The sequence below is a fragment of the Salvia hispanica genome, chromosome 5 (assembly GCF_029641045.1).
Source record: "Salvia hispanica isolate PSC_SH4W2 chromosome 5, Shi_PSC_v1, whole genome shotgun sequence".
Taxonomy (NCBI): domain Eukaryota; kingdom Viridiplantae; phylum Streptophyta; class Magnoliopsida; order Lamiales; family Lamiaceae; genus Salvia; species Salvia hispanica.
In genome coordinates, this window is record NC_142696.1 from 16,406,479 (window position 1) to 16,434,308 (window position 27,830).

At 34.7% G+C, this 27,830-nt stretch overlaps 3 protein-coding genes across 3 annotated transcripts; 2 read left to right on the top strand and 1 right to left on the bottom strand.

Moving 5' to 3' along the window:
- Nucleotides 1-943: 943 nt before the first annotated feature.
- On the bottom strand, nucleotides 944-2,127 carry LOC125186746 (Tetratricopeptide repeat (TPR)-like superfamily protein). The gene has a single exon (XM_048083192.2). The coding sequence runs from the start codon at nucleotides 2,058-2,060 to the stop codon at nucleotides 1,074-1,076; it is 987 nt and encodes a 328-aa protein (XP_047939149.1). The 5' UTR covers nucleotides 2,061-2,127; the 3' UTR covers nucleotides 944-1,073.
- Nucleotides 2,128-16,471: 14,344 nt separating this feature from the next.
- Nucleotides 16,472-23,229, top strand: LOC125188634 (putative LRR receptor-like serine/threonine-protein kinase At1g56130). The gene is made up of 23 exons (XM_048085601.2): nucleotides 16,472-16,684; nucleotides 17,922-18,105; nucleotides 18,197-18,268; nucleotides 18,377-18,448; nucleotides 18,543-18,614; nucleotides 18,698-18,769; nucleotides 18,858-18,929; nucleotides 19,048-19,119; nucleotides 19,211-19,282; nucleotides 19,413-19,490; nucleotides 19,572-19,643; nucleotides 19,722-19,793; nucleotides 19,913-19,978; nucleotides 20,056-20,121; nucleotides 20,204-20,251; nucleotides 20,337-20,401; nucleotides 20,585-20,961; nucleotides 21,046-21,244; nucleotides 21,332-21,496; nucleotides 21,593-21,711; nucleotides 21,789-22,240; nucleotides 22,313-22,463; nucleotides 22,677-23,229. Exons 1-23 carry the CDS (start codon nucleotides 16,570-16,572, stop codon nucleotides 23,061-23,063), a joined length of 3,120 nt encoding a protein of 1,039 aa, XP_047941558.1. The 5' UTR covers nucleotides 16,472-16,569; the 3' UTR covers nucleotides 23,064-23,229.
- An 848-nt stretch (nucleotides 23,230-24,077) lies between these two features.
- On the top strand, nucleotides 24,078-24,970 carry LOC125186649 (early nodulin-like protein 6). The gene is made up of 2 exons (XM_048083062.2): nucleotides 24,078-24,289; nucleotides 24,556-24,970. Exons 1-2 carry the CDS (start codon nucleotides 24,094-24,096, stop codon nucleotides 24,846-24,848), a joined length of 489 nt encoding a protein of 162 aa, XP_047939019.1. The 5' UTR covers nucleotides 24,078-24,093; the 3' UTR covers nucleotides 24,849-24,970.
- Nucleotides 24,971-27,830: the final 2,860 nt, after the last annotated feature.

Consider the following 27,830-nt stretch of genomic DNA (forward strand, 5'->3'; position numbering starts at 1 on the left):
TGCTTGGTAGAGTAGAATTGTTAACAACAATGATGTATATTAGATATAGGGAAATTGGTCTCTAAAACCATGAACTTTGCCCAAAATTTGGTATTTCCCATGAACTTTGAAATTGATATATAATATCACGAACTTTGCATTTTGTTTGGTATTTCCCAAACTCACTCAAATAAGATATTTTCATCAAAATCTTATTTAATATAGGCAATCGTGATATGTTTTATAATATTTGAAACCACTTTTTAAGTTCATAACATGTAGCATAAAAAGTCAAGTTGAAAACCACGTTGATTTAATTGTGTCAAGTATGATAAAAGCCTCGTAAGTTAGCCAAATATAGTAATAAACATGCCGTGGGAAATACCAAACAAAATACAAAGTTCGTGATATTATATACCAATTTCAAAGTTAATGGAAAATACCAAATTTTGGGCAAAGTTTATGGTTTTAGAGACCAATTTCCCTTAGATATAATGGAACTCTCCTTTTTCCGCCAATAGATTGATGGTTACAATCACATAGACACAGGGTAAATTGAAAATTATATTGCTAGTATTAAAAGTGCTAAAAGAATAAAGAAAAAACAATGGTGGTAGGAGTCTTAATTGAGAAAAAAAACAAATGTTAAAGGATAAAGTCATATTTTCAATATATGTTTGGACGATTGACTATAGCTTAAATAATGACATGTTTGATATGACCATATGAATGTATGAAATTAAGTAGATGCGTTTGTTGCATAGTTTATTGAATTAGTCTTAATTGTTGATTGCTGACTTCAAAACTTGGATTTTAGCTATTTGTAATGCATGCCCAAATCTTATGTGGGCTATTTCTCTCTTTTCCATTATAAAGAAATTCAACTCGATGCAGTTGCCTGGAAATTGATTAAACTTTTATATACTATTTGGTTTGTGTGTGAAACAAATTCCTGAATATCCAATTGACCATATCTCAATTGTGAGACAAATTGCTATTTTTTCAAGAAAATGATTTATACATATGTGGGGATTACTAATTGAAATTAACTCTTGATTAATGTTAATTAATGACTCATGGCTCAAGTACACTATTCAATCCTCTTCTAATTTCAAATCGGCAACCGGCAATCCCCTTTGATCCATCTCCTCCGCCACCGATTTAGCCTCTTCTATTCTTCTCTTATACTTCAACCGCCGCACCAGATACCCGTAAATCTCCGCATCCAATTTCTCATTCCTTCCGGCCAAAATCCTCACGAACTCCGCCGCCTGCTCGTAATACTCGCGGCGCAACATCTCCCCTATGATGTGAGTATACGTCGAGTACAACGCCCGCACTCCACTCTCCACCGCCCTCCGCACCACCGCCACAGCCACCTCCACCCTCCCCGTCCTGCACGCGCCAAGCACCAGCGCGTCGTACGTCTCCGCCACGATCTCCATCCCCTCCGCCTCCATCTTCTCCACCGTGTCGGCCGCGGACGCCACGTCGCCGACGAAGCAGTACCCCGACAGGACGTAGTGGTACGCCGTCGGACTCGGCCGGACGCCGCACGCTCGCATCGCGTCGATTGCGCGCCAACAGGCGTCCATCTCCTTCCTCTTCGCGAGCACGTTCACGATCGGATCGAACGTCACCGGCGTGGCGCCGAAGCTCCGCTGCGCCATCGCCACCGCCACGCGCAGCGCCTCATCGGTGCGGTGCAGCCGCGCGAGCTGTGCGACCAGCGCGTCGTGCGCGTGCTTCCTGGTGAACCAGTCGTCCAGGGCGGCGAGGTTGCAGAGGAGATCGTCGATCGAGGCGGTGCCGCTCGCGATGAACTTGAATGTGTTGGCGGTGTTGAGGCAGCCGAAGGTCAGGCGCTGCGAGAGGAGGTCGCGCACGGCGGCGAAATCTCCCCGGCGGCCGGCGGAATTGATTAGGCCGTCGAACTTGGCCGACGTTGGAGCTGAATTAGAAGTTTGAGTGCTGAATTGAGCGGCGGTAGCATCGTAGATCAGTGTTACCGTTTTAGAAGGTTTACGAAGCCTGCGAAGAGTAATCATTTGAATTAGGGTTTGACATTTGAAGACGACCATTTCATTATGCTGGAGGCGTAGGTACGTCTTAATGGGCTGGCTACAAAATTTGTTGGCCCAAGTGGTTTAGTGATATACTAGTAATTAGTTTTGTATGGGCTTATCGACTCTTTTATTATATTTCATACATACTCTCGCCTCATGTTAAATATTAATTTTAAATATTAATACTCTCACTATTCCACGAGAGTTGCATTTCATTTTTATCATAAATAGTAATAAGTATCACGTTCCATTAACTCACTTACTTATACTCTATTATAAAATTAATATAAAAAAGTGAACTTCATCTTCTACTAATTTTTTTAACTCACTATTCTTTACCTTTCTTAAATTTTATGTTCACCTTAAATATGACTCCTATTATGAGATAAGAAGGAATATTATAACTTTTTAAGACTCTAGTACTTCATAAAAGGCGTCTCACTTGTCATAGAATACACTTACCAGTACTTCATAAAAGGCGTCTCACTTGTCATAGAATACACTTACCAGTACTTCATCAAAGGCATCTCACTTGTCATAGAATACACTTACCATAGAATAGAGGGAGTACTAACTGATAGAGGGTGGAATAAGGCTATATAAAATAAAAATTACTACTTTAATACTCCCTTCGTGCCTGAAAAGTATGAACTATTTTTTTTAGTCCATCTCCAAAAAGTAAGAACTATTTCATTTCTTATCCGTCACTGAAATGTAATGAACTTTCTAATTTTCGAAAGTCTTTTCTATCTAATGAAGTGAGACTCATTTCTCCACTAATAATATATAAAAAAAATTTGTTTCTATCTCACTCTTACTTTTCCAGTTATGTATTAAAACTCGTGTCAAACTAAATGTTCATGGAGTATATAATTTTGGCTTTATTAACTAGTCATTTTTTCAAAAAGTATAAAATACTCCTTCCATCCTATTTAAAGTGATTATATTTTATTTTTGATTGATCCTAATCAAAATTACTACTTTTGGGATAAATTATCTTCTTTTTTTGTCATCATTAAAATATTCAGTAATTTACCAACGGGATATAGCGCAGTTGGCAGTGCGGAGCTGTGGTGACTTTGAGGTCACGAGTTCAAACCTCACCACCCGTTGGAAGACTATCGGCCTTAATCCGCAGACTGCAAGCTTGGTCGAGTATGATTAATCTAATTCCGCCGAAGGTGGGGTCGGAAAACCTGTGGTCAAACCAAAAGAAATATTCAATTATTTTTTTCTCTCTAGTTAAAACTTTACCTAAAGTAATGTGTCATTCAAGAAAATGGACATTTTAAATGCTCCCTCCGTCCCATGTTACTTGCACTGTTGCTTTTCGGCTCGTCACAAACTCCTTACACTATTTATATTTTAAGTTAGAATTAATGTATTTAATTAATATGTTAGATTAAGTCAAGAGCTTCTTTATTAAGTGATGTCTCATTACATTTAAAATTCTAATTTTATTACACTAAAAAATCAATCCCAAATTTACGGCCTAAAATGAAAAGTGCGAGTAACATGGGACAGAGGGAGTATAACGAAAGTAGTATTCGCTCTGTTTCTTCATAGTTGATTCATTTTTTTCATTTTGAAAAGTTTCCTTATATTGAGTCATTCCATATATGGTACTCACTCCATTCCAAATAAAATGTCACACTTTTCTTTTTAGTTTGTCCAACTAAATATATCACGTTTTCAATTTTGAAAAAAAAAAATCTCTCTCACATTAATATTAAAATTACTTATTCCGTTCCAAGGAAAATGGGTTATCTTTAGTGAGATGAAGGGAGTACATTTTTTTCTCTCCACGTGACACACAAAACAAAACCTTCTAAAGTACCATATCATCCCATTCCCACAAGCGTAACATCTTTTGTAGGATGAGGGAGTAATAATTATTCTACATTTTTTCTTTCCTATTTTATTCTTTCTAATATACTCATTTTTCTACTTTTTTCTATCACTTTAATAACAGACTTATTCTATCCCATTAGAAATGAAACGTTTCTCTTCTTGGGCTGTCCTACTAAAATTGAAACGTTTCCTTAAATGGAAATAACACCTTCTCTACTTGTACCTCTCTCTTACTTTACTCTCTCTTCATTAACTCATAAAATAACACTGTATAAAATCTCATATTGAAAACTAGGCCTGTCAAATTGGATACCCGCGGATACCCGATCCGAAATTTTCGGGTACCAGATCCCGAAATTCCCAAAATCCAATACCTGATACCCGACCCGAATTTGATTTCGGGTACCCAAATACCCGACTCGGGTATCCAGTCCCGAAAAATCGGGTATCCAGTCCCAATTGTGATTTTGATTTTTTTTTTTTTTTTTTGAAAATTAGCTACAAAGTTTTAGAATTTATTTAATATTATTTAATTCAAATTCAATACAAAGTTGAAGTACTGGTATTCAAGTAAAAATAACTACAAACTTTTAGAAATATAAAATTTTTATAGTAGCTCGAATTTAAGAGAAAATAACTACAAATTTATAGGAATACAAAATTCTTGTAATAGTTCGAATTTAAAAGAAAATAACTATAAACTTTGAAAATTACAAAATTCATTTATACATATTAACATCTTTTATCCATCCACAATAAGTCAATAACCATCAAAATTCATAAGTTCAAACATTCATCCTTTGTAAATTCACAATTTAATAAGTAATTCATAAGAATCAAGATCTAACAATAATATAATCAAAAATTCAAAATATCACAAGTCAATGAAATTAAAATATAATTAAAAAATTAAATTACATATGTTATACACTAACTATTAAGTATTAATTAAATTGTAGTTAAGAAATTAAATTACATTTAATTATAATAAAAAGTAATTTATTAATTTTAGAAAAAAATCAGATAAATAAGAAAAAAAGTAATTTATCCGATACCCGATAATCCAAAATTCTCACTACCCGATCCCGATCCGATACCCGAAAAATCGAGTTTCGGGTATCCAATTATCCGGCTTTTTCGGATTTGGATATCGGATATCCAATACCCGATATCCATTTTGACAGGCCTATTGAAAACCAAGTATTTCTTAGTATTTATTAGGACGGAGGAAATATTAAACATCAAATTTTTAAACTCTGTACCAAAAAATATCAACTACGAAGTAACCGAAAGAGTACTAGCCATGAATTTGTTTATTTATTTTATAGTCCATAGCTTCCAAATTAAATGCATTTTTTTCTGTAACAACAAATCACAAATCAGTTTATATCTGTTGCTGACCCATTAGCACCTCTCATTCATCCCTGCTTCATTTTTTTCAAATACTTAGTTTATAAATTTGTTTAAAGTATCCTCTATTAGTTCATAATTAATAGTTATATTTTTTTATTTTGACTTTTCTAAAAAATATTAATCACTGTCTATTTTTAATAAATTTCTTATTTTTTTTTTACTTTTCTAAAAATATTAATCACTATCTATTTTTAATAAATTTCTTTCTTTAATAATATTGGACTGTTTTTTTATCAACATTTCAACCATTTTTTTTTTTTATTAATTTTGCATTGAGATTTATGGCAAGCTCTTTGACTACTTAGTAGTGTGTGAATAAAGTATTTAATTACACATATTACATCTAAATGATAAACTAATGGTTTAGGATGTTTCAGTGGGTGTTTAATATGGGATATTGATTGCTTTGTGGTTTAATGTATAGGTTTTCATCCTTTTTATGCACTATTTTAGGTGATTTAATGAGCTTGTCTAAATTTTGAAGTTAAAACAGATGAAAATGGGCTTTAACGAAGTTCAAGAAGCCGAGACAGGAGCTTTGCCTGAGCTGGGCGTTGCTTAAAGGGAAAACTCCCTGATGAGAATCTCCAAAATTAGCCCAAGACTTGTTCTTGTAAAAGCAACAACACAATTAAAAACTGGTACAAACTAAAAATACTACAACAATAACATAAAAACACATTACATTGAAACTTAAATAAAAAGTACATTAAAAAGGATAGGTGTTCCATCCCACAAAAAGATAGAACAAAAATAGAAAGGGCGAGGGGGATCGAAATGGAAGAAATTGAGGAGTGAACAAATGACCTCTTAGAGACCGAAGGACCTCCACCAAAAAGATGATGGCAACCCTTGGGAACTTTCATCCAAGTAACCATTTATATCGACTCACTCGCTAGCTACACGACACTAGGGTATACTTTTGTTCGAGCTCCGCCACTAGAGGTATACTCTTTTGAGCTCCGCCCCTAGGGTATACTCTCACTCAAGCTCCGCCACTAGCTACATGGTGCTAGTTGTGAATTTACCAAGTGGCTAACCCCGGGCTAACCACAAAGTAACCATAGCCCGGCCATGGATTTTTCCAAACATTCATCTCACCCAACTTGGGGAGGGACTCTCACAAAGGAGACACTCTTTTTCTAAACTCAATCTAATCTCTAATCTATTACAAAAGATACAAAAGGCCCTATTTATAGATGTGGGAGATTGGGAGATAAAAAGTCACTCAAACTAGGGTTGGAATATGAAAAGTCACTCAAAATAATTCAAAATCCCGCCTTTTTGAAATCTTCTCGGAGGCAAAACGCCCGGCCGGGCGTTTTGGGGCATTGCCCGGGCGTTTTCACTGTCGTCGGGCGTTTTGCTTGTTGGACTGCGCGACTTTTGTAAAACGACCATAACTTCCTCATCCTAGCTCCGATTGAGGCGTGCAAGGTACTCACGCGAAGCTCTTTCGATGGCGAAGACAATGGCGGTCTTTGACAAGCATTTGGACATCATATGGATAGGCGAATCTTTGCTCAAATCTGACCCCAGTTGCGGCTTGGCTCTTTGTCACCTCTTCTCTTCACTTTCCTTGGTTTAGCGCTACCCGGATTCGTATCACTCCCAGTTGGGAAATCAGTCCAAAATTACGAGTTAGGGTGAGAACACCTTGGTTTATTCCACATTACACATCGCCCGACGGGGCAGTTGCTTTTGTTCCTACAGTTGGCTGATTTTTAGAAGTCTTGAAGTGCTAAGGAGTCCCAATCATCTATGTTCTTGAAGAGGAAGACTCTCCACCATCCAATTCATCCTTGGGAGTACTTTAGTCTAGTTTTTATCACGCTATCCTCAATTTCATGGATTTGACCTTGTTTGTTGATGGAATGATGTGTATCTAAACATTTTTGTAGGATTTTGGTGATGATCACAATGGGTCGATGAATTGATTCTATGTTTTGATGTCTGCCTACCTCTGTGTCATATTTTATTGGTTCAATTATGTTTTTACAATCCAATTATCTAGCTGACATATGAGTTTTTTTTGTTTGTTCATTGTAATCGAGAGAGATGATTTAACCAACAACTAGTGATCAGTTCATATTCGAGAGAAGTTATGGTTATGAGAGGGTGTAACACTTAGGGGTTTTGGAGTTAGCTTAGGTATATTAGGAGGATACTCCGGTAATCAAAACTAATACTCCCTCCGTCCCCATTAAGCGTCACACTTTTCCATTTCGGTCCGTCCCTAATTAAGAGTCACACTTCATTTTTACCATAAATAGTAAGTAGGTCCCACATTCCATTAATTCAATTCACTCACATTTTATTATAAAACCAATATAAAAAAATGGGTCCCACATTCCACTAACTTTTTCAACCAACTTTTCTTTACATTTCTTAAAACTCGTGCCCGATCAAACTTGACTCCTAATAAAGGACGGAGGGAGTATACGAATTGAGTGCATTCAGGAGGGGGCCTAGTCTAATTAAGTGATTCCCTAATAAGCTAGAGGTGATCATAGGTAGGCATATGCATTGAGGGAGTTCACATCTTTGTTGTAATCGGATCCGGAATCCTATTTCTCTTTATCTTGTCAAGAGCATCCACAGTAGGACGGACTAACCAATAGCCTAGCACTATGACTAATCAAAAACACATCTTGTCACATCACTAGTAATAGAAATCCATGGGTTCCATCCTAAAACCAATTAGGCCATGATTGGTATGATGGAATGGAATGGAGGTTGGAATGGAATGAAGATAGGAATGAAATATCAATTTCCTTGGATTTCCTTTGCATTTTCATCCATTCACTCATTCATTCCATCACACCAAGCAAATGAATAGAATGGAAGTAGGAATCACATTCCATTCCACCATTCCATTCCATCATACCAAGTAGCCCCTTAGGCCATGCTTGGTATGATGGAATGGAATGAGGAGGGAATGGAATAGAGATGGGAATGGAATGAGGAGGGAATGGAATAGAGATGGGAATGGAATGAAGGTGGGAATGGAATAGAGATGGGAATGGAATGAGGAGGGAATGGAATAGAGATGGGAATGGAATGAAGGTGGGCATGGAATGAATTCCATTCCATTCTTGTGCTTGGTGAATGTAAGGTTTACGAATGGAATGGAATTGTTATTCCTTGATTGATTTCATTCCTATGCTTGGTAACTACAAAATAATATATGAATGGAATGGAATGAAATATGAATAATTAATATGTTGATTCTATAAAAAAAAATATTTATTTAAAAATATTTTTGTCAATATTTTGGATCATATAAATTTGTACGATACATGTAAATGAGTGTGTGCATATGTGGTGTATGTATGTGTTGATGTGTGTGTGTGTATGTGGTGGTGTGTGAGTATTTGTTGTTGTGTGTGTTGCTGCGTGTGTGTTGTTGTGTGTGCTGTGTGTATGTGTTGTTGTGTGTGTGTGTGTGTGTGTGTTTTGCTATGTGCGTGTTGTGTGTGAGTTGCTGCGTGTGTGTGTTGTGTGAGTTGTTGTGTGTGTGTGTGTGTGTTTGTGTGAATGGAGGTAGGAATGTCGTTCCATTCTTCCATTCCATTCCATCATACCAAGCATAGCCTTAGTGATAGAAGAAGTGGCCCATGAGATTTATGTACTAGTTTCAATTTTTTCTTGACACCGATGTGAGACAGTTATATGTTATTTTTTTAATTTCAATTGCCAATACCCTTCCTCAAACCCTTCAAGGTGAAGCTTGGAGGGGTTGGACTTTTTTCTTATCAGTTGGACAATTGGCCCAAATATTAAGCCCATATATACTGCTGGGCCAGTCAATTTTTTCAGTTTCAGTCCAGATATACTGCTGAGTCAGTTTATTTTAGCCCACAATCGGCAACCCGCTCTAATACCATGATAAAAATCCATGGGTTCCATCCTAAACCAATTGGTGATAAGAGGAATGGTCCATGAGATTTATGTACTAGTTTTCTCTTGATACCAATGTGAGATAGTTATATGTTATTTTTTTAGTTTCAATTGCCAACAACTAGGACATCCCACAACCTGACACATCATCAGGACTAACCACAACCCAACAATAGCCTCACTAGGACTAGCCGCAACCAAGCTAATAAATTGACAAATACGATTTATTCATTTTAATTGTTGGTGCAATGAAGTGCAATGAGTTGTAAATATAGAATATAAATAAAATAAATTAAAAAATTAAAAATAAAAAATAAAAAAAAATTGGCTAGTCAATCGGTGTCCGCGCTATAGCGAACTAGCGATCGGCTAGCGGTTTAAGTCCGCGGATGAGAGCTCGTCCTACTTCGGGACGTCCGTTGCGTTAGCCTAACGTAATAGTTGACGTCCCCATGCCCTAACCGTTAGTCCGTGCTCTAATCCGCTATTGCGGATGGTCTAAACAATAGATGCCTTATTTGCTAAAGAAACTAATTAGAATACATTTATGTGTTCTATTTTTATGATTTTATCTCCCTAGTTTTGAATTTAAATTTATAATAAATTAAAATTGATATAATTAATTTTTAAGGAAATTTGTATTAATTCCCTTCATGTGACCTCTGTCACCTCGACTATTTATGATATGATTTGTGCTTGATGGTATGATTTTCAATATCATTGAATAAGGCAAAGTTTTTGTTAAGCAATCAATTTGAATGATTTAATGAGAGACCCCGGATTCAACGATGGCAACGAGAAGCTGTATTTGAAGTTTTCATTCATAAATAAAACCAGCGCGAAGAAATGTCTCGATGGTTGACGAACAAATGGCGTAGAGTAATTTTTGGAAGTGTGACTCTTTCCGGCCTAGGGGTGGGTAGACTGAAATTACCATACCGTATACTTTACCGTAAATATGGTATGCAAAAAAATCATACCTTTACCTTACCAAAGTTTTCGGTATACCTTATTTTCGGTATGACGAATTTCCATACTGATACCGTACCTCATTTTCTGTATACCGTACCGAAGTTCGGTATATCTTACTTTTGTGGTATACCTGACTTTCAACATCAATTAAAATAGAAAATTAGAGTTTCTAGAATATTATTTATATTTTATAATTTTAAAAATAAATTAAATATAATCTATTCATAATTATATTTATATTTCACAATAGATATTATAATGTAAAAATATATAAAATATATTTTATATATAATTGTGTTTATATTTTTGTGGTATATACCTTAGTTTACGGTAGATACCGTAAATATACCTTAATTTACGGTATATACCGAATTTCGGTATGCAGCGGTATACCGCAGTATTTGAAAATTCATATCGTTACCTTATCGAAATCTTTCGATAAGGTATCATACCGTACCGAAAGTCACGGTATATCAAAAATTCGATATTTTCGGTATTTTTTCGGTACAATAAGGCCGGTATTTTGATATTTTGGTATTTTTCCTCAGCCCTATTCCGACCTATAGGCTATATCGATCATTACTCATTAGTAGGATTATGGATTTTTTATAGTATTTAGTAGGCGACTAAAAAAGTACTTACAACAGTATTTTTTGAAAGGGATACGCGTACTTCTCTCTTTACTTCTGTGGGTGATTTAAGAGATTTGAATATAACTGTGATTTTTTGTAATTTGTCGAAATATAAGTATTATTTGTAGGATATATTTTTAAAAATATAGTACTATGAAAAAGGTTTAGGACGTTTATTTATACTGGAGTGTGAAATTCAATTTTTTTTTTATTCTTGAATACCATATAATATTAAAATTTGATTTGATGGTATTTATATCCGTAATATTAGACTTTGTTTTTTTTGATAGTTTATACTAGTATTATTTAATCTCACGCTCCAATCTTAATCAAATCAACTAAATTTTCTTCAAATATCTTTTAAATATCAAATCTCTTATATTTCGTTTTAGATATTTCCTACAAACTAATATTCTTATTCCAAATCTCCTAAATCTTTTTTATATAGTCTATTCTTTTGTCTTGTTAAATATATCCTCCAAACAGCAATATATTAGAAATGAAAGGGAAAAATCACGGTTATTTTTTTATACACTCTACTTAGTTAAAAAAAAAAAATCATACACTATACTTAGTTACGCATTCTGAGAATGCATAATTAAATTGTTACGCTCTTTTCAGGATTAAAAAAATTTGCCCCATTTAAGGACACGATTTTCCAAATACGACTACTTCAAAAAATTTGCCATAGACCACTCCTATTTTAGTACAGAGAAAAGGTTTTTAAATTTATTGATATGTGGATTGACACGAAAATTAGTTTTCTATCTAGCTGCTTGGGTTTTACATCCAGCCAATATGGAATTAAGTTGTTTTTTCACTCGACATTAATGATGATTACATTAATAAAGTGCAACTTGTGTCGCAATGAAATAGCCATAGACCACTTCTATGGACTGTAACATCAACATATAAAGAGTTGGATCCACATATAATGTTTATAAATCTCTGTCACTTTCAACTATATAAAAAGTTGCTCGATTGAGTTAGTACAGTTGTAGAGGCGATTGCATTTTATTTGTGTGGTTATGACTTATGAGGATGATGCTTTTGACTTAAAACCAGATCAAATTCAAACCTTTTTAAAGTTAAACCAATAAAAACTTAATAAAGCATTGACCAAGAGTAAGTTGAAAACTAGTAGTAGTATTAAATTTATAAAGCATTAACCAAGTGTCTAGGTTAAAAATTTGCACATGGACATGGCCCATATTTTAACTTGCCTTGCCCTTCACTTGATGCCACGGTTTGCGACGTTCAAAGCCAGATATTTATGATATCCTTCATAGCCATATAGTATTTGAAATTATACAGTCGACAAGATACAAAAATCTAAAACAAACATGTACAAAATTAATAATGTTTACGTTAAATTTTATTAGGTCCGTCAGTAAGTTGATCTAATAATTTCGGATTGAATTCAAATAACTCATAAAAAAATAATATTATTATTATTTTAATTATTGGAAATGATTATTTTAAAAAGTTAATTTAATTTATTTGTTAGGTTCATTGGGGGTGCGTTAAAATAACAACACTCTTAAAATGACACTGTGACACCACGCTAGACTGCAATATTATATATGCTAGAATGCAATAGTATAAACGCTAGACAGCAATCTACAACAATCTATAGATTGCAGTCTAGCGTATTGGATATTGCAGTCCGCGTCACCTTGCAGTCTAGAGTATTGGATATTGCAGTCTAGAGTATTGGATGTTGCAGTCCGCGTAAATTTACCCTTACGATTTTTTTATGACTGCCACATGGCAGCTGATTATTCGTCCACGTGTACAAATGATTGGCTAGGAATGGTGGTATGATGTTATTTTAAGAGGGGTTGTCATTTTAACACATCCCTAGTTCATATATATATATATCAGGTTAAATTTTTGTATAGTATATTTAAAAGTTAGATTAGAATCAAATAATATCAAGTGGCAATCGTGTAATATCAAATTTGTGTCATTATTGTGTCTTGTCAGCCCAAATTGTATCATGTCGTTAATGGTTTCTTGTCATGTTCAGGTCATGTCCTTGTTTGAAAATAGCATGTTGGAGTATTCAGATTGAAAGTTTTTTTTAACAAGATGTGCTCGAGTAAGGTATTATCGAAGTGGGTCGTTATCAGGTTGACCTAACAACAACTGCCAAGATAATATGAGATACTACTTGGAGGGTGAGATCTATCTACAATGGCTGATGATCGAGAAGACGATCACGTGTCCCTGATCCGAAGAGGATATTATTTGCTCAAATGCCTGAGGCGGCAAGGAAAGACGCGGAGTGTGGCTTCAGAGTGGCTTAAGCACGTTGTGCAATAATTAAAGGCCGAATATGTTTGTGGCATCGATCTTGCATCTCGAACGTCATGTATGCATGTATTGTAATGCATAATATGGTACTTGAAGTCGAATGATACAACATGACTAAGTTGTCATGGTGAACAAACCGGTTTAGTTCAGATGTCGCAAGTGATCCACCAGCGTAAGATGCGCCTCCAGAATTTTGGGTGGTCGCAAGTTGAGTTGCTTCAATCCGTGAAGAACAAGTCCATGGTCTCCTCCAAGTCGATATCATTGAAAATTGTCTCCTCCAAGTCGATATCATTGAAAATTGTTGGACACAAACCAATAGATTCCAATATTATTCATCTTATTACTTAATTATTTTTAAGAAATTTAATGAAGTTATTTTATTATTTATAATATTATTTATTTTAATTTAATAAATTTATTGATAATTAAAAAATAAAATTAGACTTGTTCTTTACTATTAAATGAAATGGGGAAAATAGGGTTGACGCATGTGCTGAACCTTCATTGATTTTATCATTTAACATTTTGAAGTGAATGACTTTGTCTCCATTATATTTATAAGTCGTCTTCCTGGAATTGAAAATTCAACGCCTTAATTAACCCTTTAGATGTATGTTGAGCCGATTTCTGAGATGCTGAAAATTTTGAACTTGTGTTACTGTTATGCTCTATATAGTAATATTGTAAATCAATTCGATCGTAAAAAATATGTGATGTCAAGAAATTACTTTATTAAATTTTTATTTTTTAGAAGTTATATATTATTATTTCAATATTGATGACAATAGTATTTTATAAGCACGTGCACGTGGAAGTAATTTATTATACCATTAATCGATCTCACTAAAACTTCAAATTTTCAAACCTCAATCAATTGCTATTTTACTTTCCAGTTTGTAGAACCTTTTTTCTCTAGGGAAGGAGAAATGTCAAAGAATTGACGGCCAATGTTTTGTGTATCAATCATCCTAGATTTTAAGGAAAATATCTTCAGTTCATGCCTTTTCTAAATAAAATCTTAATTTTGCAAAAAAGTATAATTTAGGTCTCTATTGGCATAACTAATGATAAGAGGATGAATCTACATGCTAGACTTTTTAAGTGAATCAAAATTTAATGGTAATCAGCAGGTTTGTGTCCCAATTTTTCACGTTTTCATGTAAAAATGCTTAGAACTATTATATGAAAATATCACCAAACCTCCCTGGATTAATAATTGTTAGAAGGATTTTTGTAATTTTTTTGGACTAAAATATCTTCCAGGCTATAAAGGTTATCAATATAGTTTTCATGAGAAGAGAACTATTTTTTGGTTTGTCGTGACAACCAATTATTTGCCACACACTTTAACAATAGGAGAATACGGTAGATATAATGAACTAAGTACAGTCGAAATGACGGTTCTCGCTTTCATAAACAGATATAAATAAATAGCTTTTGCAGCTTGAATATAATTTTTGTCCAAAAAAATTATAAAAAATTAAAAAGTGTAAAAATCCTTCTAACGATATTAGGAAGTAGAACCAATAGTCTACTAACACTATTTTCACTACTTTTTCTCTTCCTCTCTTTTACTTCATCCATTTTTCTCCCATTCTCTCTTACTTTATCAATTGTGCTTTAAACCCGTATTGTTTCAAAAGTTTCTATTTTTTAAGGAAGAAATTAATATGTTGTACTCCCTCCGTCTTAATGAAGTTGAGTTGTATTCCTTTTGGGACGTCACAATTAAATTGAGTCATTTCCTTTTTTGACAAAAAATAAAATATCTAATAACTCTTACTTTATTCAATCATGTACTTCACTCTCTCTTAATTTTTCATACTTTTATTCCCCACCCCTACTTTTCAATACAATTTCTTAATCTCTATACTCAAAAGTATTGACTCAACTTAATTGAGACGAAGATATTATTATTTCTGAAAATTTGATTGTTTAGTAATGATTGATGTTGAATTCACTACTTGAATCTTTGTGACAAAGTATTTGATTATTCTTTATCTTTCAAGTGTACGGTTGATCTTTAGATTTTTCTCTAATCTATTACACATCTCCTTAAACCCTTCTCCTAGTTGCAGATTTTCGGACCTTGTAATCAGCAAAGTGCGGTCGTGACAGTTTGTTAATTTTCAGCAAAACAGATATGAGCAATTTGTAATGTTTAGGACTCGAAGCTAGTAAACATGATTGTTTGTTTGTACCAAAATTGTAAAATACGCATATGTTTAGGATAATGAACTACCAAAATGAATATTTGTTTGATGAATAAGTATTTAATTGATAGTTGTGGCATTGTTCGTGGATTTGATGGAGGGCTTTTTGTACTCCCCTTAGTGCAGTGTCGAGTTTCGAGGCGAAGCTTTTAGCTTTTATTCAAAGTTTCTCGCTTACTATGGAGTACTCTACAAATATTTGGATTGAGCTGGATGCAACTGCTTTGGTTCCTATCTTATCGTCAGGATAGCTTGGTGCTTTAGACGTGTGAGGCACTCCATGATCCTCATTCATAGCATGCTCTCAGCGGTTGATTCACTTCTCACACATCTACAAAGAAAGAAATTGTGCAACTCACGTTCTTGCAAGTTGAGGGACCCAAACCTCTATCCTTACATTTTATATTTTCAAGTCTGCGTCTCAATATTTTAAGGCGCTTGTTAGAATGGATCAGATGAGATATCCACACTTCTGTTTTTGTCGTAGTGATGTATGAGGTTTTGTTAATGATTCTAGCCTCTTTTTTTAAACCTATGTCAGGCTTTGATTATTTGGTGGTACAAGACTTGTGGGGGTTTCTATTTCCTGTTCTCGTTTATGTTGTTGGATTCAAGTCACTTTTGTATTTGGGTTTTATTTAAAATTATTGATTTTGATTTAATTTACAGATAGAAGGTATTTTGATTAAAAAATTATATTATTAATAGTGTTTGAGTTATTAATTGAATTAAAATCTCGTTGATGATCACTCTTAGGATAAAAAAAATTGACCAATTTATAATGTTAGAGATTACAAGCTACGAACTACTGTAACATTTTGGATCAAAATCATAAAATGTTATCTTTAAGATACAAAATGACCTTTAGTTGGAAGAAAACAATTTTTAAAAATTGTGAAAATTTGATATATGTTTAAATTTAAAATCCAGACAGCGAATGGTCCTAGCTCTTAAAAGATTAATTCTTGTTTTGTCGTGTGCACTCGAGAACAAAGTCATGATAGTACATACAAGTTTCCAAGTTGATCAACTTGAATTTGTTACTCCTACTAAAAAGTGAGCTGCGTCTCTGTCAGCCACCATGTATGTTATGCGTTTTCACATAGTACTACATTAATTTTATTTGTTTTGCACACACACACTATATTTAAAACCTACTACTACACAATACACAAAATCTTCTTACACACCTCTCTATTCAAAGATAGTAGTAATAATTTTGGTATGGCGGCTGTTCGGTGGCGGGTGGCGCTTTTGTTGGCTGTGTTCGCCGCTACCCAATTGGTGGATATTCATGCTCAAACTACAACTACAAACGCCACTACTGATCCTTCTGAAGGTACTGCCCTTTTTCTTTCTCTCTCTTTCTTCTTAGTTGCTTCACCTTTTCTTCCTTTTTCTTTCCCAAAAAAGTTTTGGAATCAGAAAGTGAAAATTAAAGATGGGCTTTTAATGTTGTTGTACCAGTTTTGGATATCATTTACTGTTTTGGATTTTTTATGTTTTATTGTGAAGTTGGATTGCAAGAATAATTACATCTCTCTGTTTTGGTAATTAAGATTTAGTAGTAGCTTAGGAATTACTTAATTTAGATTCATCTCACAAAAAATCAGTATTCACTCTGCAAACGAAACTGGATTAATTGGGACTTCTTAGTTTAGACTTGTTTTTTGGATTGAGTTAAGACTTTAGAATCAAGTCTCCTACTCTACTACTACCATTTTATAAATTTTATTACATGGATCTAGAATAATGACTTACTCAATTAGATCAATCTGTAAAAAGTCAATAAGTTTTATTCTTCTTGAAATAGATGCTGTAACTTCTGACTGAGCAATGATCCCCTCCTGCTGTGCACAACAGGCTGTCCTAAAATATGCATACACAATAATCTAAAAAAATGGAAAAAGAGAGAAAATAAAAGAAAAATGACTTGCATTTTCAAGATACACCACGTGCGGTGCACAGCAGGTGATCCTTGCCCAACTGGTGACTAGTCAATTCATCAAGTTGTCATCTTATAATTCTCCGAGGACAAAATTTTTCAATCTTATCCTGTCTGCACTCTTTGATTCTAAATGTTTTGATTCCCTCCAATAATATTACTATATTTTATTTAGTCAAAGTCCGGATCCTATAACTAATTTGTTCTGATTTGTTTAGCTACTTCGAAGAAGTTAGAAGAGAGAAAAATGGCTGCTTTGGTTCAAAATAACATCCCAAAATACAAAAAATCTCATCTAGAGTTTCTTTTTTTTTTTTCTTCCAGTTCTCGGTATTCATATTTCATGAAAATCATGTGCTTAATTGGAATTGCAAACGAATATGACTAAATTTGCAATATAACTGGATTATAGAATGCAAAGGTTGCAATTTACTATAGTTTGTAATCATAAATTAGTAATCCTTAGTCTTACTAAGTTGTCCACTGCTAGGTGCCAAACATAAATTTGATAGTACTAGTTGAGTCGTTATACTTCCTCCGTCCCACATAAAGTGAAACATTTCTTTTCGGCGTAAAATATTAAATGTGATTATGTAGCATGATAAAGTTGTTGATGGTTTGGATGTAACAGCAAGTGGTCTGAACCGCATGTTTGCGCGATGGGGAATCTCGGCTACAGATGGTTGGAACATTAGCGGAGAGGTTTGCAGCGGTGTTGCCACTAATGCCACTGATGTTGAAACCAATAACATTAATCCCTCTATCAAGTGTGACTGCTCCTACGACAACAATTCCACTTGCCATATCATTCTCTTGTAATTTTACTACTAGTAGTCTTTTTCCCTTCCTATCTAATGCTATATATTCATATTTGCTCACTTTAATTAATTCATTATTTTTATGCAGGCGCGTTTATGCCTTGGATGTTGATGGCCCGTTACCTGATGAACTCTGGAACTTCACTTATCTCACTAATCTGTATATATCTTTCATTCCTACCTCCTTCTTTATCATTTACTAGTACCATATTTACGAGCTTTACGTTGAAAAATACTAAATGTCACACAAATGCATGGTGTGTTTCAGAAACTTGGCTCAAAACTATTTGACAGGTCCGATTCCAGCTTCCATCGGAAATCTCAATCGCATGCAGTACTTGTACGCCTCCTTTTGTTTTCCATTCTTGTTTGATTTTCTCATTTTATAAAAATATTTGCATATGCCTAATGCCTTGATTTATCTATACTATTAGGACCCTTGGCATAAATGCATTATCAGGGACGATTCCGAGTGAGCTTGGGCTGCTCACCGACCTCAGATCCTTGTGAGTTTCCTTACCAGAATCGCCAAACATTTTGATTGAAGGAAATACGTTTTATCAGTTAAGTTATGTTTCATCGTTTGTAGGTCATTTGGCACAAACAATTTCTCTGGCCCTTTACCATCTGAGCTCGGGAGCTTAACACGGTTATCACAAATGTAATTTTCTCAGTCTTTTTTTTATTTTTTATTTCATCACTCCTTCAATTTTCTCTTTCCATAACACTGCACTGGTATTTCTTTCCAGATACATGAATAGCGCTGGAGTTAGTGGTCCAATACCTCCATCATTCGCAAATCTACGCAACATGGAGAGAGTGTAAGACCACTATACTGTACTATGCATAAAAGAAAAAAATGTGGAGTAGTATGTTTTTTAGATCAATCTAAACAAACAAATTGTCAATGATGATTAATGTGGATTTTTTGGGTTTCAGATGGGCATCGGACAATGAATTCACAGGGCCAATACCTGACTTTATCGGAAGCTGGTCAAATCTTGTTCAACTGTGAGTCACAATCTTTTTTGTGTATATTTATCCTACTACTATTTTGAAACAATTATTCCAAGCTTCATGATCATTTGTTCTCTTTTTATAGGAGGTTTCAAGGAAATTCATTTGTAGGTTCAATACCAGCATCTTTCTCAAATTTAAGCTTGTTGAATGACTTGTAAGTACTATCCACAACAATATTTTTTTTACTGTCATCTGATTTTTTTTTTGTTGTGTAAAACTGTAAATTTTTTCACTTTCTTGATTATGTGGAAGCTAACTTTCTTGGCCATATGCGACGTCTTTAGGAGGATTAGTGATGTATCCAACGCCAATGGTAGCTCGTCCCTCAACTTCCTCCGAAACATGACCTCTCTATCGACCTTGTAAGAAGTCGTTGTAGCTTCTCATTATCCAAATAAAAGTAATGTGAGTTGTTAGTGATGAGTTGTTGCTCTATTTGGTAGAGTGTTGAGGAACAACAATATTTCTGGTAGCATACCTTCATTTCTGGAGGGATTTGGGAGTTTGACACTTCTGTAAGTATATATTTATATATACTTACTCTGATTTGATTTGCATACAGCAACAAATGTTCTAATCACTCCATGTTTCAGGGATTTGAGCTTCAACAATTTGAATGGCACAATTCCAGAGTTCCTTTTCAATCAGTCTTCTCTCACTAACATGTAACTCTCTATCTATAAATTACACACATTAATTATTAATCTCACACAACTAGTTTCTTTTTTCTCCAGAAAGTTAAAAGATAATAGTACTAATTAATCTCATGTTCTCATATTTCCAGATTTCTTGGTAGTAACAAGTTAACTGGTGGACTACCGTTGCAAAAGATTTCGTCACTCAGGAACATGTATGCTTCTATTAATTCAGTATTTATGTTAATAGAAACAAAATTGATGCTGTACTAATATTTTTATTTGCTTCTAGAGATTTATCATACAACGAATTGTCCGGAAGTTTTCCGTCTTGGATCAGTGAAGAGAACTTACAACTGTAAGTCCATAAGACAAACATACATACATATGTCTTGTAAGATTCTTGATTGGCTCTACAACAATTTTTTTATTTTGTGCAGTAATGTGGTTTCCAACAACTTCACCTTTGGAGATTCTAACACTACCAGGTGCTTATAAGGCATTCAAGTCCTTACACAGGTTCTTGTGTTTAACTCATTTGTTTATCGTAATTCATCTACTTCATCCTTGCAGCGCTCTACCTTCTGGTTTAGAATGTCTCCAGAGGAATTTTCCGTGCAGTCGAGGACAGCCTATATGTAAGTAGTATAATAAGTGTTAAGTTATTAATGAAGGAACTAATAACATATGCCTTTTTGTAATTATCTTTATGGCAATTTCTTATCTTTGCAATAGCAAAATGGATATTTTGATATATGAAGTTGTGGATGGTTTTTTTAAAGCAGAAGATGAAACAAACGAGAGATGTTTTGAATGTGCAGATTCAAGGTTTGCAGTGAACTGTGGTGGTAGAAGTATTACATCTAATGATGGGATAGAGTATGAAGCAGACAGTGAGGCTCTCGGTCCAGCAACGTATTATACAAGCTCTACACGTAGATGGGCAGTTAGCAATGCCGGTTTGGCTGTTGACAACAATGCACCGGAATACATAAGCTCTACAGCATCTCAGTTCACCAATACTCTAGATTCGGAGCTCTTCCAAAATGTCCGTCTCTCTGCTGGTGACCTCAGATATTACGGCTTAGGCCTTCAAAACGGTAACTACACTGTAAGGCTCCAGTTTGCAGAGACGATCAACCCCGCTGCTAGAACTTGGCAGGCTGTTCAAAGGCGTGTTTTTGACATATACGTCCAGGTTTGCGTTTCGCATTTACTTTCTCCAACTGCATTCGTTCATGCTCATTACTAGAAAAGGAAAGTTTATTATGATGATACGCAGGGGAGTTTGGCGGAGAAGGATTTCGATTTGCAGAGAGAGAGTGGAAGGGTCCCTCTAAGAGCTGTGACACGGGAATTCACTGCAGAGGTAGTCGAAAACTATATGGAAATCCATCTCTTTTGGGGCGGAAAAGGGACCTGCTGTGTACCTGCTCAAGCTGTGTATGGACCCTTAATTTCTGCAATAAGTGCTACACCAAGTATGTTGTTCTCTGCTCATGCAAATTTATTACTAGTATTTTCTTTTACTTTCTCATCACTTGATTGTTTTTCATTTTCTTGATCAGATTTCGTTCCAACCGTTTCGGATACTCCTCCTGGTGGTAAAAAGAACCGGACCGGTCTGATTGTTGGCATTGTTGTTCCAGTTTCAGTTGCAGCTTTGCTTTTTATATTTGCATTTTGTTACTTATCTCAAAAAAGAGAAAAGCAAACGAGCATCGATGATGAAGGTAACGATGAAAAGTTCATCGTTTTCTTAATACATCTCCGAATCTTAATGATCAGACTAACATTATCTATGTTAATTGGGGTGGGGTGATTTACAGAGTTTCTAGGGATCGATGCTCAAACTTACACGTTCAGTTACGCGGAACTTAGAGCTGCTACTGGCGACTTCGACCCTTCTAACAAGCTCGGAGAGGGAGGATTTGGACCTGTCTACAAGGTATCCACAATCATTCTTAAGATGCAAGAATAGCAAGACAAGATATGTATCGATATTGTTTTCGTATGTGCAAACAGGGAACACTCGCAGATGGAAGACTAGTCGCGGTGAAACAGCTCTCAGTGGCATCACACCAAGGCAAGAGTCAGTTTGTAGCGGAGATTGCAACTATATCAGCCGTGCAGCATCGCAACCTTGTGAAATTGTACGGATGCTGCATTGAGGGAGTGAAGCGCCTCCTCGTCTATGAATATCTGGAGAACAAGAGCCTCGACCAGATACTATTTGGACCAAGCAGCGGTACGTCTCTGTTTCTTGACTGGAAAACACGTTCGGACATATGCATGGGGGTAGCAAGGGGCCTGGCCTACCTACACGAGGAATCTCGACTTCGGATTGTTCACAGAGATGTCAAGGCTAGCAACATTCTGCTCGATTCTGATCTCGTGCCTAAACTCTCTGACTTCGGATTGGCCAAATTGTACGATGACAAACAGACTCATATCAGCACTAGAGTCGCAGGCACAATGTACGTTCGATTCACTGCGTTATTTACTTCCTAGTTAGTGTAAGATGATGGATTAATTTTGTGTTGATGCAGTGGTTATCTAGCGCCGGAATATGCCATGCGCGGCCATCTCACCGAGAAGGCTGACGTCTTCAGCTTTGGCGTCGTCGCTCTTGAAATCGTCAGCGGGAGGCTCAATTCCGACACAAGTTTGGAAAATGAGAGGATGTATCTTCTTGAATGGGTATGGCTATTTCTCTACTTAACACCAACTTCTTATTATGGAGTAGTTTATAAAACACCGAACTCCTCATTAGTATGATATTTTGTCTGCTTTGGGCTAAGCCCAACAATTTTGTTTTCTAACACTTCTCAAAAGGCCTCGTACTAATGAAATACGGCTCCACTTATATATTGTTTGCACATTTTCTAATAACCGTTAGTTGTTGCATTCCAGGCTTGGAACCTTCATGAAAACGGCAAGGAAATCGAGCTGGTGGACCCAACGTTGCAAGAATACGAGGTTGATGAAGTGAAAAGAATCATCGACATCGCCCTCCTATGCACGCAGGCGTCCCCGGGGCTAAGGCCGATGATGTCGCGTGTGGTGGCAATGCTTGCCGGGGACATTGAGGTGCCGTCTGTGACTACACGACCGGGCTATCTCACTGACTGGACGTTTAGCGATGCGACCACTTTCATGACCAACACTGCTAGCTCGACGTCGGATGTCGATGCTCATCTAGGTTCGACGGCTACGACTACGACTACAGATGTAGCAGCCTATTCACCTGTTGATCCTAGTAAACCGATGCTGAATGAGATCATTGGTGAGGGTAGATAGTAATTGCTTCTCCATTTTTGCTTGTATTTATATATTCCATTTGTACATGTGTGCCGGAGCGGATATAATTGTTGCGTGATCTTGGACTGACTTTTTTTCTGTATATTCAAAACAGTCTCTACACCTTCTACTAATGCTCAATAATAGTGTCACACCAATTTGCTTCTTTTTATGATCAATTATTACTCTCTCCTCCCCTTAAAAATAAAATATTTTAAAGGGATATGAGTTTAATACACAATTAATCGCATCTCATTATATTGACAAAAGTTTCACAATAGATAGTGCATATTTAAAGGAACAAACTGAAATGAAAATAGTTCTTATTTTTTACGTGCTAACTAGGTAGTGTGCTTTTGTATGAAAAGATATAGTATATGGTTTTTTTCTTTTTTTTAACTATATACTTATATGTTATAGATCAAACAGCTTCAAAATTAAGTGCTTAACATAATTAAAAAAGTAGTGTTAAAATCCACATCTGGCCTTATTTTCAAATCCCAATATTCTTTAATACTCACTTCGTCTACTATTTTAAGATTTATTTTTTCCATTTTAGGATATGTATAATTTAATATTCCCTACTAAATGAAATCTATCCAACTAACTTTTTTCTACTTAATCTTTTTCAAACAATTTCCTAAAACTCGCGTCAAGTTAAAATTAATCATATACTATTATTTCTTTAAATTGTGAAATGAGGGAGAATTTTGCACCAGAAAATGATTGTGTCGTTAAAGATAAATTATCACTAGTTAAGGTTAATCGGGCATAATTTTGTTAATTTGATTATATAAAATCAAAAGTCAGTTCTAAAATCTGTTTCGCAAAATTATTGAAATTTGAAAAATAGTTAGATTTTGATATATAAATGCGGAAAACAGTTAGACTTGGTCAAAGGAAGGTCTAGTATGAGCCCCTAAACTGGCGCGACCACTTTCTCCACTCTCTCTCAGCAGTCAGCTCTATATATGATGATGAATGAGTAAATCAGAAGCAGAAGCAAAAGCATAAGCAAAAATCTACTAAAATGGCTCCGATGAGTTTATCATTCCCTTTGAGCGTTGTGGTGATCTCAATGGTGGTGGTGGTGTGCATGCACAAAGTTGAGTGTGTGGAGTTGAATGTTGGAGGAGATGATGGATGGGTCACTCCTTCATCCAAGAATCAACTCTTGTACAATGATTGGGCTTCCAAAAATAGGTTCAACGTCAACGACACCCTAAGTAAGTACAATAAGAATTACTACTCCTATGTTTTAGTACTCCTAGGTTGTTTGGTTCGCAAAATTATATCTCATTATTAAATACAATACCTATTATATTAGGTCCATGGTATTGGGGTATTGAACTTCACAATTCATCGTTGATAGATAATCATGTAATAATTAGTAATAGTCAATTTCTTCCTATTAAAATAATCTCATAATTTAATCTTGGATTATACCTTTTATCTAAGAAACTGATAGACGTTTTGTGAAACGGAACTATAGAGTTTGTTTACAAGAAGGACTCGGTGATGGTGGTGACAGAGGAGGAATATGAGAAATGCCGGTCGTCGCACCCCTTCTTCTTCGCCAACAACGGTGACACTGCTTTCGCTCTAGAGCGGCCTGGCCTGTACTATTTCATGAGCGGCGTCTCGACCCACTGCCAGAGGGGTCTCAAGATGATAGTCAAGGTCTTGGAGCCGGACTCTCCGCCGCCTCCGCCTATGGAAAGCGCCGCCGCCGCCCTCCTTCCTGCGGCTTTGCTTCTTGGACTTTTCATGTCTTTGTTGTTTTAGTATGACTTCAATGATCACCTTATTAGAGCTGTAGGCGTAGGGCAAGTCTTCTTTTTCTAGATTATTTCTCACATTGATTATGGTTTGCTTCTTGGGATTGGATTATAATTTGTTATTCCTATTAATCAGTGAATATTTTCGTTAATTCTTTTCTCTTCGTACTCTAGAAGAAAATGAAAAAAGAAAATTAGAGGAAGGTCAGACTTCTTGAATAAAAAAAAATACAAATCATTATGTTCAATTTGTATTTTACCTATAATTGTTTATGTATACAACATTTAACATAATAATTGCTAGCACCCAGATATGCCTTTTTCGATTTTAATTTCTCTAGTAAATTTATATAATCTATAGCTAATAATTCTATTTTATAATGACAAAGAATTTTTCATGTTAATTTTTATGCCTCTTTAAATTTTCGTTTCTCTAGTAATTTTATTGTTTATTCTTATAGCTAATAATTTAATTTTATAATGACAAAGAATTTTTCATGTTAATTTCTCTAGTTATTTTATATATTATATTATAGATATTAATTTTGTATAGATAATTTTATTATGTAATCACAAAGAATTATTTTTATTATTTAAAAATTAAATTACTATTTTAGTTTCATAAATATATAAATATTTCATATAATATTATTTAGAATCAATCTCAATTATATGTTTTTTGTTATTAAAAAATCTAGAATAGAAGAAAATATTTATTCAATTCCATAAATATATATTATTAATAAAGTCAGTTTCAGTAATGTGCTCTTTAGTATAAAAATATATTCAATAATATAAGAAAACTAGTTTCTTTTACTAAATTTTGGAGCAGAATCTTACAAATTGACAATTAATAAATTTTTCTAAATTAATTATGATACGTGAAGAAGGAAATAAACGAGATTAATAGAAAAGATCATGCATGGAAAAAACTATTGTAGAGCCATACAAGCTAGCAATATATTTTGTGATATTTTATATGGGTTGGTTAGAGTATCTTCAACCATTACACTAAACTCAAACTCATTTTAGTGTAAATATCACACTAAATATTGATTTTACTCCAACCATTTACACTAAACTCAAATCCAAAAAATTATTCTCCATTCACTAATTTTTTATACTTTTCAATCATACCTATATATTTTATCTAATTACATACTAACACCATGACACATTGTCAATAACTTAAATTAAATTAAATTAAATATATAATAAAATTTACAGAATTATTATTAGATAAATTTTTGTTAGTTGTTGTAATTTAATTATTAGTCTTCTATTTTATATTATGTATTATATGTTTCTATTATAAAAATTCAATATTATGTATCGTTTTAATTATTAATGTTTAACAATTATTTGTTATATTTGATCATATTTAGTTTGATAATAGGGAGTTGTGATCAGTGTCGATCTAATTTTAAAGACCGAACTAGAGAACAAATCTCATCCATCCATTAATTAGATCTAATGGTTATTAATAATTACAAAATATCTTATTTTTTAAAAGGGTAATTTTGGTAGATCAAATATTATGCAGTCACTGTGTATGCATCTCCTCATATCTTCCCAAACCCAACTCATTTTTCTCTCTCTCTACAATTCTCACTCATCCCCCACGCCAACTACCTCCGGCGCGCGGCCTCCCCCGCCCCACCGCATCGGAGTCGCGGACGAAGCGACACTCTGCGGAGTGGATATGTAACATCCCGACTTTTATCGTCTTGTTAAGGTGGGTAGAATGTAACATCCCGACTCTTTTCATTGTTTTTCTCGAAATGACATCGAATGTTTAATGGAAAATTTCAAAAGAACTAAAGAATAATATAAATTATTATAATTCTAATAAATGAAATGTCATACATAAGTGAGCACATGATCACACTAATGGAACCGAACTTTTTATTTTACAAGTCTAACTACTGGTAGACATCTCTAAAAACTATAAAATGGAATACAAGAAATAAAATGGTGTACTTTGTGGGCCTATAAGTTAAATCCCAGCCCACTTCGAAAATTTTGGAGTCCATGGAGAAGCTCAACTCATCTTTTCTTGATTGCGTATTGCAGCCCAATATATATCCCAGCTCCCACTCCACGCGTCTTTCCTAGAAGCGGCCAAATCCCCCTCCACCGCCTGAAAACAAATCTCCATCATATTCCCGTTGCCAGTATCCAAGTTATACTACAATTCCATTCTAGTTTCAAACATACGCAACAATTTGTTGACAGAACCTCCCATCACACCACGTAGCATATTTTAGGTCTTCCCATCACACCATGTATCGTATATCAGTTCTTCCCATCACACCATATATCATATATCAGTTCCTCAGTTCCTCCCGTCACACCATGTACCGTATATCAGTTCCTCCCATCACGCCATGTATCGTAAATCATCTTTCATTTTCTCTCATAAACGTATAAGTACAAAGATAACACTTTTTTTCATGACCACATATACTTTTGATCCTCATACCTTAACATATGTTCATGTCACAACCATATCCAAATAATACAAATAATAATATTAGCACATAATCATAATATCGTTAATAATCATGAAATTTTCTTAAAGCATTAACATTAAAATATAATTACAATGTAGAATGCCTACCCCATAAGCCTGAAATGTCTCGATACAATGTAGAATGCCTACCCCATAAAGCATTAACATTAAAATATAATTACAATGTAGAATGCCTCACCTTAGTCATGCGCCTTCGCCTTTTCCCAACTACTACACGAGCATAATTACCTCACACAATGATTTACACAAACTACTCAACACAATCCACATGTATAACATTTTATTCTATCAACTCTCGCATTTTATTTCATCAACCAACACAGTATAAAGATTGAGGTATCATAACTATTTAAGCACATATATCATTCTCAAATAGATAGCACGTTTAACCCTTAAATAATTTCGTCAAAATCAAACAACCCACAATATATTTTATTTTTAAATCACCAACCATTT

Coding starts and splice junctions, on each gene's coding strand:
- LOC125186746 (XM_048083192.2), bottom strand. CDS start 2,060: ATGGTCGTCTTCAAATGTCAAACCCTAATTCAAATGATTACTCTTCGC.
- LOC125188634 (XM_048085601.2), top strand. CDS start 16,570: ATGGCGGCTGTTCGGTGGCGGGTGGCGCTTTTGTTGGCTGTGTTCGCC. Junction 19,794..19,912: donor CAGTCTTCTCTCACTAACAT/GTAACTCTCTAT, acceptor TCATATTTCCAG/ATTTCTTGGTAGTAACAAGT. Junction 21,497..21,592: donor AACGAGCATCGATGATGAAG/GTAACGATGAAA, acceptor GGTGATTTACAG/AGTTTCTAGGGATCGATGCT.
- LOC125186649 (XM_048083062.2), top strand. CDS start 24,094: ATGGCTCCGATGAGTTTATCATTCCCTTTGAGCGTTGTGGTGATCTCA. Junction 24,290..24,555: donor CAACGTCAACGACACCCTAA/GTAAGTACAATA, acceptor ACGGAACTATAG/AGTTTGTTTACAAGAAGGAC.